Source organism: Solanum tuberosum, unplaced genomic scaffold (assembly GCF_000226075.1).
Source record: "Solanum tuberosum cultivar DM 1-3 516 R44 unplaced genomic scaffold, SolTub_3.0 scf00152, whole genome shotgun sequence".
Classification (NCBI taxonomy): domain Eukaryota; kingdom Viridiplantae; phylum Streptophyta; class Magnoliopsida; order Solanales; family Solanaceae; genus Solanum; species Solanum tuberosum.
Genome location: NW_006239078.1, coordinates 819,058 through 836,997, shown reverse-complemented (window position 1 = coordinate 836,997; position 17,940 = coordinate 819,058). Strand labels below are relative to the sequence as shown.

The following is a 17,940-nucleotide window of genomic DNA, read 5'->3' as shown; positions in this document are numbered from 1 at the left end:
GTTTATCTTGACTTGTTCCAAGAAAATGACTTGTGTAGTTTTGCTTCAATGAGGCCCATTTGTCTACCAAGGCTAGGACAAATGAGTAGAATCACCTAGTGTTTTTTTTGTCTCCGATGGGAAATGAACCTAAGACTTCATGGCTCTCAACCACTTCATTGACCACTAGGCCACATCCTTTTAATTACATGCTCTCATGTTGTTCCTTTTGCACCATCAATTGTTCTCTAGGCATTCCTTCTGCATTTTTTTAACAAGTAGGCATTCTTTCTGCATTTTCACGCCTAATATCATTTTAAAGTTCTTGCTGTCTGTTTGTCTATATCATCTCTTTCCTTCGCCTCCACCACCCTATTGCCCCGTTTCTCTTTCTCAAATACTATATGTAGTATGTACTCTTGAAATTCGATAGATGGTTGGTATCTCAAGACATGTATGACAGTTGGATGCTTGTTTTTCTCTTACATTTGTGTGAGAAACTAGTTGTTATGGGTCTATGTTCTGCCTGGATTAAAAAATTGGAAATTGCAGGGAATCTCACACTACTCACACATGAACATTATTTCCATAAGTTGCTATTGCCTATGATAGTGGTAATAAATTCTTTTCATGCACCTCTTGTCAGAATGGGAGTATATTAAAAGGCAAACCCCTCCTCCAGATTAAAATAGTTATTAAAAAAAAAGAAGAGAAAGAACATGGCAAAAAGAATCAATCCGACCTGCCGGATTCGAACCAGCGACCTAAGGATATCTGATAGGTTTTAGACCCACTACAGTCCTCCGCTCTACCAACTGAGCTAAGGTCGGTTTCTATTGATTCTTCCCAATGCTGTAGTTTTGAAAACATGAAATGCGTATCTTGCCTGTTCCTTGGATTCTTGAAAACATTGTAAGGTAATCTTAGTGAGTTCCAAGAATGAATATTGTCTTTCATCTCCAATTTCATATATATGCAGTTGAGGAAGAAAATTCTAAAATTGTTTATAAAATGATTGGTTCCGAGGGTCTTCTGGAAACAACCTATTATTCTCCACAAGGTAGGGGTAAGGTTTGCATACATTCTACTCTCCCCTAAACCCCACTTGTGGGAATACAATGGGTATGTTGTTGTTGTTGGTTACCTTTTAGCCTGAAATTTACAATATTTCTTCCACCAGTTCTCCTCCAAAGAAGTGCAAATTAACATGAACTATGTGCATTGCATCCTTCTAATTATTTGTTCTCGTGTTGTTCCTTTTGCACTACCAATTATCCCTAGGTATTCCTTGTGCATTTTCATGCATAGTATTGGTTTCAAGTTATTGTCTGTTTGTGTATTTAATTCTTTCCTTCCCCTCCACCACCCTGGTTCCCCCTTCTTTATCAAATGTGATGTCTGTATATATTCTTGAAATTCGATAAATGATTGGTATTTCAAGACATTTGTTTGAGTTGAGTGCTTGTTTTCTGCTTGGATTATAAAATTGGAGATTGCAGGGAATCTCACACTACTGACACAACACCAAAACTATATAGGTTGTTATTGCTGAAGAAATGATATTAAATGTTGTTGTCAGAGTGGGACTATATTATATGGCAAGCCCCTCTTCTCCAGAATAAAATAATTATTTTTAAAAAAGAGAAAAAGAATCAATCCGACCTGCCGGATTCGAACCAGCGACCTAAGGATATCTGAAAGGTTTACACCCCACTACAGTCCTCCGCTCTACCAACTGAGCTAAGGTCGGTTGTTGTTGGTTCTTTCCAATGCTATAGTTTTGAAAACATTAAAGAATGTCTATCTTGTTTTGTTCCAAGAATGAATTTTCTGCTGAATATTGTCCATCAGTTGCTTGAGCATGATCACTTTTTTTTTTCTTATCAAGAAAAGGTAAAAGAAGAGGAACTCATTCTAATGCTTACCTTGACTTGGAGTCTTGATAACATTATAAGTAAGGTGATCTTACTTTGTGAATCCCAAGAATGAATTTCGTCTTCCGTCTACATTTTTAATGAATATGAAGTTGTGGAAGAAACTTTGAAGTTGTTTATTAGATATTTGGTGACTTATCTACCTTTTGGACTAAAGTGTACATTATTTCTTCAACTAGTTCTGCTGCATAGAAGACCAGTTCTCCTCCACAGAAGCGCAAATTACCATGAACTATGTGCATTGCATCCATTCAATTATTTGTTCTTGTGTTGTTCCTTTTGCACCACTACTTTATCTCTATGTATTCCTTGTGCATTTTCATGCATAGTATTGGTTTCAAGCTGTTGTCTGTTTGTCTATGTTAACTCTTTCCTTCCCCTCCACCACCCTGGTTCCCCTATCTTTATCAAATCTAATATGTCTGTATATATTCTTGAAATTTGATAAATGATTGGTATTTCAAGACATTTGTGAGAGTTGAGTGCTTGTTTTCTGCCTGGATTATAAAATTGGAGATTGCAGGGAATCTCACACTACTGTCACAACAATAAAATTATATAGGTTGCTATTGCTGAAGAAATGATATTAAATACTGTTGTCAGAGTGGGAGTACATTATATGGCAAGCTTCTTTTCTCCAGAATAAAACAATGATTTAAAAAAATAAATAGAAAAAGAACATGGCAAAAGAATCAATCCGACCTGCCGGATTCGAACCAGCGACCTAAGGATATCTGAAAGGTTTTACACCCCACTACAGTCCTCCGCTCTACCAACTGAGCTAAGGTCGGTTGTTGTTGGTTCTTTCCAATGCTATGGTTTTGTAAACATTAAAGAATGTCTATCTTGTTTTGTTCCAAGAATGAATTCCCTCTCAAAGCACTGCTGAATATTGTCCATCAGTGTTCTCAAGAATGCCTATTGCATGAGCATTTTTTACTTGTCAAAAAAGGTAAAAGAAGGGGAAACTCATGCTAATGCTTATATGAAGTTGAGGAAGAAACATTTAAAGCTGGTTATAAGATGTTTGGTGACTTTATCTACCAAGGCTAAATTATCATGATCTATGTGCATTGTGTCCTTCTTGTTATTTGCGCTTGTATTTTTCCATTTGCACCACTACTTGTTCTCTAGGCATTCTTTCTGCATTTTCATGCCTAAGTATTGGTTTAAAGTTCTTGCTGTCTGTTTGTCTATATAAACTCTCACTCCCCTCCACCGCCCTGGTGCCCCTTTTCTCTTCCTCAAATATCATGTGTAGTATATATTCTCGAAATTTGTTATACGGTTGGTATATCAAGACATTTGTGACTGTTGAGTGCTTGTTTTGTTATATTGGTTTTTAGAGAAGTCAGTTATTGTGAGTCTTGTTTTTTTTACTGAAATCTTAAGCCTCTGTCTGGATTAAGAAATTGGAGATTACAGGGAATCTCACAGTACTGACACAAAAATATATTTTATAAGCTGCTATTACCAAAGAAAATGGTAGTAAACTCTTTTCATGTACCACTTGCTAGAGTAGGAGTATATTATATGGTAAGTCCTTTACATATATAAAAAAAAGATGGCAAAAGAATAAATCCGACCTGCCGGATTCGAACCAGCGACCTAAGGATATCTGAAAGGTTTACACCCCACTACAGTCCTCCGCTCTACCAACTGAGCTAAGGTCGGTTGCTGTTGGTTCTTTCTAATGATATGGTTTTGAAAACGTTAATAAAATGTCTTTATCTTGTTTTGTTCCAAGAATGAGTTTCCACTCAAAGCTACTGCTTAATGTTTTTCACCAGTGATATGGAGTTATGCAATGACCTTTTTAAGTATTTTCATGTTGTTCCTTTTACACCATACTCGTGTTGTTCCTTTTACACCACTACTTCATCTCTAGGTATTCCTTGTGCATTTTCATGCATAGTATTGGTTTCAAGTTGTTGTCTGTTTGTGTATGTTAACTCTTTCCTTCCCCTCCACCACCCTTTATCAAATCTTATATGTCTGTATATATTCTTGAAATTCGATAAATGATTGGTATTTCAAGACATTTGTGAGAGTTGAGTGCTTGTTTTCTGCCTGGATTGTAAAATTGGAGATGGCAGGGAATCTTACACTACTGACACAACAATAAAATTATATAGGTTGCTATTGCTGAAGAAATGATAATAAATAATGTTCATGCACTCTTGTCAGAGTGGGATTATATTATATGACAAAGCCCTCTTCTCCAGAATAAAATAATTCTTTTTTAAAAAAATAGAAAGAAAAAAGAATCAATCCGACCTGCCGGATTCGAACCAGCGACCTAAGGATATCTGAAAGGTTTACACCCCACTACAGTCCTCCGCTCTACCAACTGAGCTAAGGTCGGTTGTTGTTGGTTCTTTCCAATGCTATAGTTTTGAAAACATTAAAGAATGTCTATCTTGTTTTGTTCCAAGAATGAATTCCCTCTCAAAGCACTGCTGAATATTGTCCATCAGTGTTATCATTTATCAAGAATGCCTATTGCATGAGCATGAGCATTTTTTTATTTACTCATCAATAAAAGGTAAAAGAAGGGGAACTTATTCTAATGCTTGGAGTCTTGATAACATTATAAGGTGATCTTAGTTTGTGAGTTCCAAGAATGAATTTCGTCTTCCATCTACAATTTTTAAAAATATGAAGTTCAGGGATAAACATTTAAAGTTGTTTATAAGATGTTTGGTGACTTTATCTACATTTTGGACTTAAGTGTACATTATTTCTTCAACTACTTCTGCTTCATAGAAGCCCATATTATCATGATCTTTGTGCATTGCATCCTTCTAGTTATTTGCTCTCGTGTTTTTCCTTTTGCACCACTACTTGTTCTCTAGGCATTCTTTCTGCACTTTCATGCCTACGTATCCGTTTTAAAGTTCTTGCTGCCTGTTTGTCTTTATAAACTCTCACTCCCCTCCACCACCCTGGTGCCCCTTTTTCTCTTCCTCAAATATCATGTGTAGTATATATTCTCGAAACTTGTTATACGGTTGGTATATCAAGACATTTGTGACTGTTGAGTGCTTGTTCTCTTATATTGGTTTTTAGAGAAGTCAGTTATTGTGAGTCTTGATTTTTTACTGAAATCTTAAGCCTCTGTCTGGATTAAGAAATTGGAGATTACAGGGAATCTCACTGTACTGACACAAAAATATATATTATAAGCTGCTATTACCAAAGAAAATGGTAGTAAACTCTTTTCATGTACCACTTGCAAGAGTAGGAGTATATTATATGGTAAGTTCCTTACAAGTAAAAAAAAATGGCAAAAGAAAAAATCCGACCTGCCGGATTCGAACCAGCGACCTAAGGATATCTGAAAGGTTTACACCATACTACAGTCCTCCGCTCTACCAACTGAGCTAAGGTCGGCTACTGTTGGTTCTTTCCAATGATATAGTTTTGAAAACGTTAATAAAATGTCTTATCTTGTTTTGTCCCAAGAATGAATTTCCACTCAAAGCTACTGCTTAGTGTGTTGTTCACCAGTGATATGGAGTTATGTAATGACCTTTTTAAGGATTTTAGTTTTGGCTCTCGGAAACAACCTCTCCAACTCCAAGGTAGGGGTAAGGCTTGTGTACGCTCTACCCTCCTCCGACCCCACTTTGTGGAATTACAATATGTTAGTTGTTTGGAGATGGAGTTTTCTCATGTATGTTAGTAGTGAGAAAAAAGTTTTCTCGTAGTATCGACTTGTGGAGGTGATAAATGGAAGCATGTACTATGGAGTTCTATACAATTACTATAGCATGCACTTTCTCCACTAGTTTAATTAAGTGATCACCTCTAGCTTTTGCACGAGAGGAGTTTCAGTGAGATGAACACTGAGGCTTTCAGTTAGTAGAATTTTCACAGAAGCTAGATGAGAATGCTGTCGACATTTAGCAAATTGATCAATTAAACTTTGATCCAACTTCGAATTTACATCTATGTTTGGCTTCTCATTAGTACAAGAAGTTTGTATATATGTCACGATTGTTCAACCTAAAGTTGGTATTTACGTGTTTTCCCACCTTGTTGTGTGGCAGGTGATGTGCACAGTCAATCATCAAGAAAGAAAGGAGTTGATCGAAACATTACACTATAACAGAAAGCTCTCTGATCTTCCTAAGATTACTCAGGTTCGTATAATCTATGGTCTCGTCTCTGCACTACTTAAGGTTCAACAATTATCGATTGTTATTACTTCTCTTACTGATATGATATTCACCTCCCTTATGTAGCCCACATTGATAATATGGGGAGAATATGATCAGATATTCCCACTAGAATTGGCTCACAGATTAAAAAGGTCAAACCTTACAAAACTAGACTAGCTCAAGCATTAAACGACTAGCTTTGCGTTTTTGTCTGAACTTGCTTTGATGGTGCAGGCATTTAAGTGAGAACGCGGAACTTGTTATAATAAAGGATGCAGGACATGCAATTAACATAGAGAAACCGAAGGAGCTTTTCAAACAGTTGAAGTCATTCCTTCTTGATTCGCGCCCTCATACTAAACACGACAGTAATGGCAACAGCCACAAGCTGGATTAAAACGCGTGAAGACGACATTACATTGGAGGACTTTCCTGGTAATTTGGCTGAATCTCTTGGTTATCTACCTTCATTGCATTTATTTGTCACTTGGTTCTTGCAATCTCTCTGTGCCTATTCATGAGCACCTGCACAGAGTATTTGTTCTTTGAAGGTAGTTCCCTGAACTGAACAATACGATCCTGGATATTCTCCTTTCCATCACTAACTTATTTAGGCTCAGAGTTTCAAGTTGTAAGGTCCTCTTCCTGAGTCGATTCAAAACCTTATGAACCTAACGCGACTTGATCTTAAGTTACATTTACGAAACCCCAATCATGGGTAGAGGACTCTGTAGTCGGTCTAAATAACTTAGTGATGGAAGGGAGAATATCCAGGATGGTATTGTTCCGTTCAGGGAGTAACCTTTAATGAACGAATACTCTGTGTGGGTGAGATTCGAGAGAGATTCAAGAATAGATCCTGAGAGATTGCAAGAATCAAGCGACAAATAATGCAATGAAGTTAGATAGCCAAGAGATCCAGGCAAATGACTAGAAAAAATCATTCTAGTGACCATAATTATTTCCTTCTAGACCTATTTAGTAGGCGTTTGGCTACAGAAATCAAATATTTTTCACTTTTTTTTGGAATTTTTAAATTGGAGTTACGTTTGATTATATTTTTTGCAAAGAATATTTGGTTGATTAAATGTACTTTTTCTAATAAGATATAATTTTAACATACAATCAAATCTGCTTTTTAAATGCCCAAATTTGTTGTTTCACCAATTCAAATGCCATAATTAGCTAACAAGCTTATTCCAGGTTATAACACATTTTGTTAATTACTTAATGTTGCTAGGATTCTGCAAAATCTTTTAAGTATTACGTATTTTTTTTCCCTAAAAATGGGGGAGTTTTAATAAAATACAAAAAAAATGGTCTAAATTTGAAAAAAGAAAATAAATGCAGTGGTCAAAAAGTGAGATGGAAATTAAATAAGTTTTCCATCAGATTCATTTTTTTCTAACTTTTATGAAAACACAATTTGAGTTTGGGTGTATCGAAAATAACATTTCTGCTCAATGAAGATAGTAATGTAAGATTTACATATATTTCACCTCCCTCAAACCGTAATTATGAAACTATACTAAATATATTTTTGTTGTTGGATGTTTCACCAAATAAATATGTATCTTCTCCGTAAGTTTAAACGTTTCTCATATATTATTTCATTTGTCTGTAAGAACATTAATTAATGTCAAATTGAGAAAATTATTAGTTGAGACTTGCAAAGCATAACAATGACAGATTGACAATGGTGCAAAACTTGGTGGTAGTGCAAGACACCCCACAATCACACATATCGAAGATCTAGCGTTGGTGAATTCAGAATATATTCGTGCTAAATGGCTTATTATTTAGGTTCAAATATTAGGCTATGGAGGAATAGTTGGAAAGTATCAAAATGGATTACGTTTTGTGTTCGAACTCTGAAAATGAAATCGTTTTACCTCACAAGGTGAAATATTCCTACGCAAATCCGAATAAGTCGAAACATGGGAAAAAATTAAAAAAATCCGACCTGCCGGATTCGAACCAGCGACCTAAAGATTATCTGACAGGCTTGCACCCACTACAGTCTTCCGCTCTACCAACTGAGCTAAGGTCGGTTGTGTTTTAATCCTTCAATAAACATATTATATACTATTCTATCCTAATTATTGTGAAGTATGCGTAGTCAAAAATGGATCGGCCATCAAATCGGGTCAAGTTATACTTGTTCGAGTTGACTCGATAGTGGTACGATCAACTAAGCTTTATTTGAGCAACTGTTCCTGGCCTTACATTGGTTATAATTATATATGGTCTTCCAAAAGTAGACCACCAAGTGTTAAGAGTTGTCAGATTGTCATTTTAATTTTTTTACTTTTTTTCGATTTTCAATCAGTATGCACATTAAGACTCAACTAAATCAAGGACATGAGTAATGAGAGACAAGCAACAGTGCTTGGAACTGAAAAATAAGATTACATTATATAGACATATTACTATGAATGTGATGTGATTAACTGTTATTTTACACAAAATGAATAATTATGAACAATTTATTTTAGAACAAAAAATGATACAAGCTTGCCAAAACTTCTTTTCAGATACCAAGGACTCTGCTGTTTCAGCTTCGAAACTCTATGTATAATGGACCCGTCCCTCTATCCTACTTCGCGACCACAACATCTTGAAGAAGTGACTCTAAATCATTAAACCTGCACGAACGCAACAAGTAAACGTAACTAGTCATAAATCATCATTCCTATAAGTTTGTTAAAGTATTATACTACAATGATATATACGTGTGTTTTCATACCTAACATCACTCAAGTCAGGATAGATAGCTATGGCTTCTTTGAAATCCTGTGAAGCATTATAACATGTCCGATAATGATGGCAAATTTACGTTAAGGATGAGAGTCGATGGTATTGAAATCGTGGAAGGAAGACTAGAATGATATGTGTTACCTGATCCGCGGTAGATGAAGTGTAGGTTATCACACACGACATTCCAGCTCCGGTTGCAGCCTGAGAAATTGGTCAAGTACAGAACAGTTACATAATGAACATTGATGTTCACATAACCGGACCCTAACAATGTCATTTTGATCAGCTATATAAGACTATTAAGAAGATGAAATTAGTTTCGCGAGAAGACAAAGATCATATATTATTATAAGTGGGAAGCTCCTAACTTAAAAGTTGAATTACCATTCTACCCTTATTTTATCCCTAAACTAAATTAAATATTAATATATATAATTAATTAAATATTAGATAATAATTTTAATTAAATTCATGCATCTAGACACACTGGTTCAAATTCCTTGGGATATTAAATTTTCTATTCCATTTTTTTCTACTCATATATATATATCATTAAGTATCAAATTATTTAAATACTAAGTAATAATTATATTATATTATACTAAATACTAAACATAAGAAGGTGTAAAGTCAAACTTTGATAGACAAAAATATTTCATAGAAAATTGTTAGAAATTATTTCATAGAAAGTTGTTAGGAATTACTTTTTTTAATATAAAAACGCTTTATCTAATTCTTTTAAGAACGGTTATGTTTAAATGGATTAAATTTGTTAATTAGATAAAGCGTTTTTATATTAAAAAAATAGATAATTAAAGCGTTTATCCTTTATTCTTTATTCTTTCTCAATAATTAGTGTGGTTAAATGGATTAACTTTGTTATCCTTTCTCTGTAATTAGTGTAATTAAATGTATTGAATTATTAGTAAAAACAATCAACCTTTCCTCTCCCCCATGTCTAAGATCACTAACTTCTGAAAATTAACTTAAACAACTCTTCACCTTTTCATCTTATCCTATAAATCTTTAGCTATATATATGTATCATGGAAAAGTAATTTTTCTTTACCAATTGCCTCCTGTTGATGTGAATTATTAGGCAATTTTCAAGTACTTTTTTTTTTTTGTTTTGAAATATTAATATTTGCTTTGATCCTAATTAGAATGATATTCTGTATCATAATTTTATCTTTACCATTTTAGATTGCTTTTTTTTTTCCAATTGTTTATAAATATCTGAATTTTTGTGGAACAATTATTATACTCTTATTTTGTCATATTTTCCTCATTCTTGTGTTTACTTCTCTTTTTCTATGTCATTTTAATTTTTAATTTTTAATTGATAAGCTAAATTTCTTTTCAGATTATTGTCACATTAACCGTATGGAAATATCTATTTATATATATATATATATATATACACTAAAATTGGGAACAAAAAAGTTAAAAGTTGAATTACAAATTATCCTTTATAGGTTGAATAATCATTTGAGTATTTAATTAAACACTAATCCTTTAATTATTGGTATTAAAAGTAAATTTACCTATCTATTAATAATATTTCATTAAAATGAAACAATAGAAAACAAATACGTTCTCACTCATTAATTCATTCAATTCAATGTGGTGAAACTGCTTTCATATTCCACAATTATTTACCTTTAGAATTTCTTTTTGGTATTTTAGATTTGTAAAATTTTCGGTAATAAATATAAACTTTATACTAATAGTATTTAGGAAGTCCAAGTGACGGGCATAACTATGTGGTCAAGAAAATCATTTAACTTTTTCTTGCTCTTTTTGGATTTTCAATTATTTTAAAATTTATATGCTATGTACCATTCATAAGGAGTGAAGCACTTGGATCATTATTAAGGCTTTTGAATTTTGAATGGTTACGGGAGAAGGTATCATCAAGAAATTATGAATGTTATAAGTCTACTTTTATTAGTGCTGAAATTACTAATTTATGACTTTTATATTCGTTTTTAAAATATTTTCTTTCTTTTATCATTTCCTTACTGATATGGTTTCTTTAAGTAGCTACATATATTTGTGTACTTACTGATATGGGAGCGTAATGAGAGATTATTAAGGATAAGTCATATAGAAAGATTCATATTATTAGAGGCTATAGTAATATAATTAGTTTTTCATATTTCTTGCTTGATGGTCAATGTACTATTCGATTATTATGAATTTTATTTAATGAATAAAATATAAATTGGTAAAACTAATATTTTTAATTTCAATATTTTCTATATAATAATTCGACTTTATAATAATTGTATGGGACAAACGTGCAACGCACGTTCCCATGAACTAGTATACTAATAAGGGTGAGTTACAAATAGGCGTTAAATTTCCATATGATGAAGATCAAAGTGCTACTACTTCGAACTACACACAGCCTCTCGAAAGAACTTTAAAATATAAGTTACAGAGAATTGGGAGATGAACCTGTAGCCCGATGACACTATCCTCTACCACCAAACAATTGCTTTCTGAGACGCCAAGTTTCTGGCAATAACCAAACCAGATGTCAAGAAATACAATAAATGTTATAATACGCGGTATGAAAGTGCAAGTACATATAATACTAATCACCTTGGCAGCTGTAATGTATATTGAAGGATCAGGCTTTTTTTCTTTCACATCATCACCTGGATATTACAAAAGCGAAAAGAGAATATATATTACCATATTCAAAGAGTCTTGTGCTGATACACATCTACTAACTAAAATCATGTAACTTTTAAGATAGTAGAAGTAGTAGTTTCAAGACGAAATGGACCGTGTTCTATCAGAACTGATTTATATGCAGCATTTCAATTTACGACAGCATAAATACGTGAAGTAGCATCATGTGCTTTTACAGAATATGGTAGTATAAACCATCAAAAGAAGTCCAGATAAAGATACCTGCAAGGAAGCAATCAAGACCATGGAACCGATCCTAAAAGAAGAAATTTGGACAAACAGTCAACCATGTTCGACAAGAAATAGGACGAAAAGGAAACATGCTTCCAAAAAGCAGAAGACTTACAAGTCCTATAAGATTCTCAAGACACAGTACAACTGAACTTTTGGTTGCAGCAGAGCAGACAGCGAGCATCTTACCCTGGAATACAATGGAAAAGGCGTTAATGCTAGGAATGGAGCCAGGTAGGCCCAAGGGGTTCAACGGAAAATTACACAGCAGAGTAATAACTGCAGTTATAAGGTAAATATCTTACAGCAGCCTTGGCCTCATCCATCAATCTTAAAACTCCTGGTCTCGGCTCAACCTGTCAAAAGCAACACCAAATTGGTTCGTAAATGAAAATTGGATATGCTACGAAATTCAAGCGACTTAAGAAGGAACAATGATGAATATAGATAATCTATCTTACAGTTCCAGATTTGATTATCTCTTTGTACCTCTCAGTCTTCCAATCCTACAAAAAAAATGGAAAGAATGCAAAGGGCATCGTCACCGACAAGAAATCATTTGTAATAATAGTAAGAACAACAAAGCAAATAAAACAATCACATAGTTAAGCCTTGAACTAGTGACCCCTATCCATACCTTGTCGTTCGAAAACCTACTTCTAAGACTGCTTGTTGATTAGACTATAGTGTAAAACCAAAATCAATATTGTCTCATGGAAAACACATTTATTATCTCCATTTGCAAGTTTAGAGCTTAAAACAATCCGCCAATCTTCCTAGCTGCTGCATCCCCATCCCCTAGCTTCATATATTACTCAGTCAAACTTTGTTTAAGTTATGATCAAACAGTTCCGCGTCTCATTTCCCAGCCTCCCGAGCCTCCAAGTCAGCCCTCAGAGTTCCATCTACCCCATTTACCATCCTACTTGTGTTCAACTCCCGTCACTTGCCCTGCACACTATATTTCTCTGGTCATTCCTAGTTTTTTCCTTTTTGATGAGATATAATCTTTTATAAGATTATTTTTTTTATGTATATTAGTAAGCATATGAGTCAAACATCAATTCACATAGCGGAAAGAATAAAGAAAATCTGATATAGTACTTGAAGAGTATCAATCAGCCTGGCTCTATCGTTGTCATCCTCCGGAGAATGCTGAAAGATTGTTGAAGTAGGCCAACCATGCTCCTTAAAATACCTATCAAAACACTCGAAAAAACTCCATCAGTATATGATAAATGTTAGAAAAATGTGAACAAAATCTCATCTTAAAAGTCCGTGTAATGATTTGATCTATCTATATTGCCATTAAAGCCTATTCCGCCTCATTTAACAACTTGTTTGGATGGTTGCTACGTATCATTTCATAATATATCTTCTCAAATTTTCAAGTTTCAACTTCATAATCTACAACAACTTCAACAGTCAAAAATATTGAGAAGAAAAATAGATAATACCATCGCATTTTGGGTTTTCCACCTCCAATTTGATTCTGTAGCACATCATAGAACTCAAGGCTCCAATTCAGCGGCTCATCATCATTATCAGGGCATCGCACATTGAAATGGGAGAAAGCATCGTTATACGCTTGGCGATGAAGATGCTCGGATTCCAAAATTACGCCATCGCAATCGAATATCAAAGCTTCTAATTCTCTCGTCGAAGAAGAAGAAGCTGAAATTGATAACGATTTCGAAGGAAGAGTTCGTCGAAATGTTGTAATTGAAGGAGAGAAGAAAAGTGAATTGCGAGAACAGAATGAGTATTGTGAATTTGGTGGAGAGATGAGTAGGTTAATGGAAGACGCCATTGTTGTAGCTGTAAACTGGAGCTTTGTGTGAAGCTTTTTTGGTTATGGCGATTGGCGGGGGATTTGATTTGTGTGGTAGTTAAGCAAATGGGGATTTTTACATAAGTAGCCTATCTTTGCATAAGTAGCCAATTTATGTGCCTTTTTACTTAATAGCCTAATCCATAAAAATTAGCCGAGGCGGATTTAAGCCTTGGAGTGTATGAGTTGCTACAATGATTTTAAGTTAAAGTAAAATAATACAATTGGGTTTATGATTTGATAATTTGTAAATATATTGTAGATTTCTTAAAATAAATACAAGATATGAAGAGTTTTGTACATCTTTAAACATAATTACATGAACACTAATCTGTTTTAAGTGAAAATCAATTTCAGAGATTGAACGATAGTAAAATAAGTCGATGTTCAATGTAAGACAATGTTAATACTTGTAGTGAATAGCTCCATTGTGAAATCATTCAAAAGTAGTGTTTAATCTCTAGGTTCTCGTGAACACATACCTCAAGGGTTATATACATCTGAAAATTAGGTAGGATGGTAATTTTCTGAAAATTAGGTAGGATGGTAATTTTCAAGCCTGATATAAGTTTTAGTTGCACTAAAATGAGTGAAAAAATATCATCACTGAAAACACAGAGAAGCTTATAAAAATTTGAACTCTATAAATAGTTTTTTGAGTTTGAATTGCCTGAATCAACGAATATGAAGTAGGGTTGTTCAAAACTGATAATCTGAATCGAAAAAAAGTTATTGATTTATCAATATTGGGTTATTGATTTAGCGGTTTTGATAACGATTTTGATTTTTTCTCTTATCGGGTTATCGATTCTTAACGGGTTAATCGATAACCCGATAGCAAATTAAATAATTATATTTATACCATTTTGTATATAAAGTCCTTGACTTATTATAGTTTGGTTTCCTACTTTTATTTCTGGGTGTCTCAAACACTTGGTTATTCTACAAGGTAAAAATATTTGCTTTTGAGCAAGATGTAACTTGTGAATTCATGTTCATGGTTCATTTGGTTTGTCACCATGTTTCTAAGTGATTTTCAATGTGTTTTTTTTGCGTGTCAAATCTTAATGGTTAAACCGATAACCGAACCAATAACGATAACAAACCAATAAACCAATATCCGATATGTCAATATCTTAATGGTTCAATAACGGTTTAGCATCTCTACAAATCGAAAACCAATAAGCCAAATCGATGAACTTCAAAATCGAACCGAACCGACCGATATGCAGCGAAGTTTGAAACTCTACCAAAAATTTAAAACACATCGAATCATCACTTAAATTTCACTTATCAATTTTTTGAATTCCAATATCGTTTCGTATTTTGATAGACATTTTTTATCTAATTATTTTTATGTATCAAAAGAATAATTAAACGATGATCCTTTAAATTAATAATTAATATTTGATAATAGGAGCTAAAACATAACAATATCTAATGATAATCTTAGTAATTTAATTGACTGGTCACCTAATCTTTCATCATTGAGCAACTTTCACATATACCTTAACGGAGATTTTGATTATCCACTTCGTAATTCCCTTCTATTTTTTACAAAAAAAAAGAATATGTTCCTATGTTGAATTAAACAAAGCCCATTGGACTCGGATTCCATTTGCCCCGAATTTGCTATTGAACTTTTTCTCTTTTATTTTGAGCCACAAAACAAAACCAATTCATTTTCCCCCAATTCTTCTCCATCTAGGTATACAGATTCTGTGCTCAAATTACTCAAATTCAAAACCTTCAAGAGCGAAAATGAATGGCGGAGATGAAGAAAAGGGTTTAATATGGAAGCTACCGATAGTTAAATCAAAGCATTTAGGGAAAATCGGACCTGGTTTTGGAATCGGCGTTGGCTGTGGTTTTGGTATCGGAATTGGCCTTATCGGAGGCACTGGTTTTGGTCCGGGACTTCCTGGATTGCAGCTGGGTTTTGGATTAGGTGCTGGTTGTGGAATTGGTATTGGTTTTGGTTATGCAGTTGGAAGAGGTTATGCTTATGATGATAATCGGAGATACTCTAACACCGGTAACGCTTTCAATCGGCCGGCGAGTTTTCCGAATCATGATGAAGTAGGTCAATTGCTTGATGAGATTGTTACGAATACTAAGAAATTGATCAAAACAACTACACAAGAGTTAGATAAGTGGAGAAGATCTTAATTGTGTGCTGTTATGGGCTAAGTTGCGCGGACACTTCACTTTCAATGCCGCACCGTGTCGGATACTCCTAGAATACACTATTTCTGGCGAATCCGACACACACCCTGACATTTTTGAAGAGTCCGAGCAACATAGGTTATGGGTAAGTTTCAGCTCCTTTGAAAATGGATGTGTCATTTGCTCTACTCATAAAATTAGCTTAGCTCCTTCTTGTATGGATACAAGAAATATCTCGTGTTTGGTACGGAAGTAAAAAACATTATATTATGTTAAAGTTGTTTGTGTATAATTTAGACGAATATTATGTGTGATGGACGGTGGGAGTAGGGTAGGGGTGTTCGAGGGTATTCGAACTAAAGACTCAGCAACACTAAAAGAGTCTTAAGCATTCATCAAGAGCCATTAGATCAGTCAGAACATTTGTTCACGGAATGCTCTATGTTAATTTTATACATATACTTCTTAATTTCTATATAGATATATATATATATTTCAATACGAGGTTAATGGGTGTTCGAGCACTTTAGGTGGGTCCGCCCCTGGTTATTTTGTGGAATAAGGGTGAAGATGAGTTTGTTTGATAGTGGAAGGACGTAATCAATGCAGAATATTACTTTGTGATTTGTAAAGTTTATTTTTCATACCTTTTAGTTAGCGAATAATGCTATACTTTTACAATTGAGGTTTAAAGAGGAAGGTTTAGAAAGGGAGAACGTGAGTAAATCTTATCTTTATCGAATAAAGAAATTGTTTTTGATAGATATGGAGAGAAAACAAATAATGTCAAGAGGGAATTGTTCGGACGATAAATATTCTTTATCTCTAATTACTTTCTTTGTTTCAAAAAGAATGACTTCCTTTCTTTTTTTAGTTTGTTTAAAAAAGAATGACTTCTTTCTTTTTTTGGTAACATTTTAATTTCAACTTTTCACGTGGCATGTTTAAGGTCACAAGATTAAAGGACAATTTTGTACATTTGACATAATTTTAATTTAGGACCACAAGATTCAAAAGTCTTCTTTATTTACTTAAACTCCATGTTAAGTCAAATCAGGTCATTCTTTGTGGAACGGAGGGAGTATAAAGTTATGATTTCGAGTCACCAAGAAAATAAAAATGATGAAAGTTGTGCATAGGATGGTTGTTCAAAATTGAATCGAAAAAAAGTTATTGATTTATCAATAATGTATTATTTGGTTTGGCAATTTTGATTTTTTTTATATCGGGTTATTAGATCTTAATGGTTATTAAGATTTTTTTTAATTGGTTAACTAATAATTCGATAGTAAATTAAATAATTATATTTGTGTCATTTTGTATATAAAGTTTTTGACTTAGAGTTTGGTTTCCTACTTTTATTTCGAATTGTCTCAAACTCTTGATTATTCTATAATGTAAAAGTGTTTGTTTTTTAGCAAGATGTAACTTGTGAACTCACGTGTACAGTTTATTTGGTTTGTCACCTTGTTTTTAAGTGATTTCTAATGATTTTTTGTATGTTAAATCTTAACCGATTAAAAACCAATAACTGAATGATAACGATCAATAACCAATTAGCTAATATCTTAATAATTTTATAACAATTTAACATTTCTAAAAATCAATACCTAATAAGTTAAATTGATAAACTTTGCAACCAAATCGATTGATACACAGTCTTACGGGTTAAGAAAAAGAGAGAAAAGTATTGTAGTAGCATGATGGAAAGTTCAACTTTTTTGCTATGGAAAAGTTTAATGAAGATTCTCTCCTTCAATCTTTAAAAAAAAATAAAAAAAATCCGAAAGCCTAACCATGACGTATTTCTTCTATTTCAATTTATTTGATCTATTTCAACTCAACACAGAATTTTAAAACATATATGAAATTTATAATTTTGTGAACTTAAATTAAAAATGCGACCATCATATCAGAAGCTATTGCTACATTAAATCATCACTGTGAAAAAGGCTATGTACAACATCAATGTATTAATGTCAAAATTTGTACACCATACTAAATGCTTCTAACAGCCTCATTAAATATATCTTGTCTCTTAAAAATAATTAAAAAATCCCACAAGGGACCAAATTTATTGATACCAAAATTCCTTTAAATTTAAAAAATACATACATACATACCATCCACGTGTTAAATATAAATCACACTACTAATAGAAAAAAAAAAAAAATCAAAAT

At 33.4% G+C, this 17,940-nt stretch overlaps 2 protein-coding genes, 1 long non-coding RNA gene and 8 other non-coding genes across 11 annotated transcripts; 2 read left to right on the top strand and 9 right to left on the bottom strand.

Annotated features, from left to right (window-relative positions):
- Positions 1 to 715: 715 nt before the first annotated feature.
- Positions 716 to 809, bottom strand: TRNAY-GUA (transfer RNA tyrosine (anticodon GUA)). The gene is made up of 2 exons: positions 773 to 809; positions 716 to 751 (listed from the first exon to the last, which is right to left on the bottom strand). It is a non-coding gene; the product is annotated as a tRNA-Tyr (tRNA).
- An 826-nt stretch (positions 810 to 1,635) lies between these two features.
- Positions 1,636 to 1,729, bottom strand: TRNAY-GUA (transfer RNA tyrosine (anticodon GUA)). Its single transcript has 2 exons — positions 1,693 to 1,729; positions 1,636 to 1,671 (listed from the first exon to the last, which is right to left on the bottom strand). It is a non-coding gene; the product is annotated as a tRNA-Tyr (tRNA).
- Positions 1,730 to 2,198: 469 nt separating this feature from the next.
- Positions 2,199 to 5,301, bottom strand: LOC107061637 (uncharacterized). The gene is made up of 2 exons (XR_001474130.1): positions 4,191 to 5,301; positions 2,199 to 2,615 (listed from the first exon to the last, which is right to left on the bottom strand). It is a non-coding gene; the product is annotated as an uncharacterized lncRNA (long non-coding RNA).
- On the bottom strand, positions 2,610 to 2,704 carry TRNAY-GUA (transfer RNA tyrosine (anticodon GUA)). The gene is made up of 2 exons: positions 2,668 to 2,704; positions 2,610 to 2,645 (listed from the first exon to the last, which is right to left on the bottom strand). It is a non-coding gene; the product is annotated as a tRNA-Tyr (tRNA).
- On the bottom strand, positions 3,494 to 3,587 carry TRNAY-GUA (transfer RNA tyrosine (anticodon GUA)). The gene is made up of 2 exons: positions 3,551 to 3,587; positions 3,494 to 3,529 (listed from the first exon to the last, which is right to left on the bottom strand). It is a non-coding gene; the product is annotated as a tRNA-Tyr (tRNA).
- TRNAY-GUA (transfer RNA tyrosine (anticodon GUA)) lies at positions 4,185 to 4,278 on the bottom strand. The gene is made up of 2 exons: positions 4,242 to 4,278; positions 4,185 to 4,220 (listed from the first exon to the last, which is right to left on the bottom strand). It is a non-coding gene; the product is annotated as a tRNA-Tyr (tRNA).
- Positions 5,213 to 5,306, bottom strand: TRNAY-GUA (transfer RNA tyrosine (anticodon GUA)). Its single transcript has 2 exons — positions 5,270 to 5,306; positions 5,213 to 5,248 (listed from the first exon to the last, which is right to left on the bottom strand). It is a non-coding gene; the product is annotated as a tRNA-Tyr (tRNA).
- Positions 5,307 to 6,635: 1,329 nt separating this feature from the next.
- MIR6022 (microRNA MIR6022) lies at positions 6,636 to 6,872 on the top strand. The gene has a single exon (NR_127136.1). It is a non-coding gene; the product is annotated as a microRNA MIR6022 (primary transcript).
- Positions 6,873 to 8,033: 1,161 nt separating this feature from the next.
- Positions 8,034 to 8,127, bottom strand: TRNAY-GUA (transfer RNA tyrosine (anticodon GUA)). Its single transcript has 2 exons — positions 8,091 to 8,127; positions 8,034 to 8,069 (listed from the first exon to the last, which is right to left on the bottom strand). It is a non-coding gene; the product is annotated as a tRNA-Tyr (tRNA).
- A 338-nt stretch (positions 8,128 to 8,465) lies between these two features.
- Positions 8,466 to 13,664, bottom strand: LOC102594348 (haloacid dehalogenase-like hydrolase domain-containing protein At4g39970). Its single transcript, XM_006353164.2, has 11 exons — positions 13,221 to 13,664; positions 12,868 to 12,961; positions 12,225 to 12,269; positions 12,069 to 12,119; positions 11,879 to 11,953; positions 11,755 to 11,788; positions 11,440 to 11,495; positions 11,293 to 11,352; positions 8,975 to 9,034; positions 8,823 to 8,869; positions 8,466 to 8,721 (listed from the first exon to the last, which is right to left on the bottom strand). Exons 1-11 carry the CDS (start codon positions 13,571 to 13,573, stop codon positions 8,673 to 8,675), a joined length of 924 nt encoding a protein of 307 aa, XP_006353226.1. The 5' UTR covers positions 13,574 to 13,664; the 3' UTR covers positions 8,466 to 8,672.
- A 1,521-nt stretch (positions 13,665 to 15,185) lies between these two features.
- LOC102594019 (glycine-rich cell wall structural protein 1) lies at positions 15,186 to 16,371 on the top strand. Its single transcript, XM_006353163.2, has one exon. It carries the CDS (start codon positions 15,356 to 15,358, stop codon positions 15,761 to 15,763), a length of 408 nt encoding a protein of 135 aa, XP_006353225.1. The 5' UTR covers positions 15,186 to 15,355; the 3' UTR covers positions 15,764 to 16,371.
- Positions 16,372 to 17,940: the final 1,569 nt, after the last annotated feature.

Bases quoted from the DNA above. Each gene is read 5' to 3' on its own strand.
- LOC102594348 (XM_006353164.2), bottom strand. From the start codon at position 13,573: ATGGCGTCTTCCATTAACCTACTCATCTCTCCACCAAATTCACAATAC. The intron at 11,789-11,878 runs GTAAGTCTTCTG...TTCTTCTTTTAG, and splicing joins TTGAGAATCTTATAGGACTT to GATCGGTTCCATGGTCTTGA. The intron at 8,722-8,822 runs GTATGAAAACAC...GCGTTCGTGCAG, and splicing joins CCTGACTTGAGTGATGTTAG to GTTTAATGATTTAGAGTCAC.
- LOC102594019 (XM_006353163.2), top strand. From the start codon at position 15,356: ATGAATGGCGGAGATGAAGAAAAGGGTTTAATATGGAAGCTACCGATA.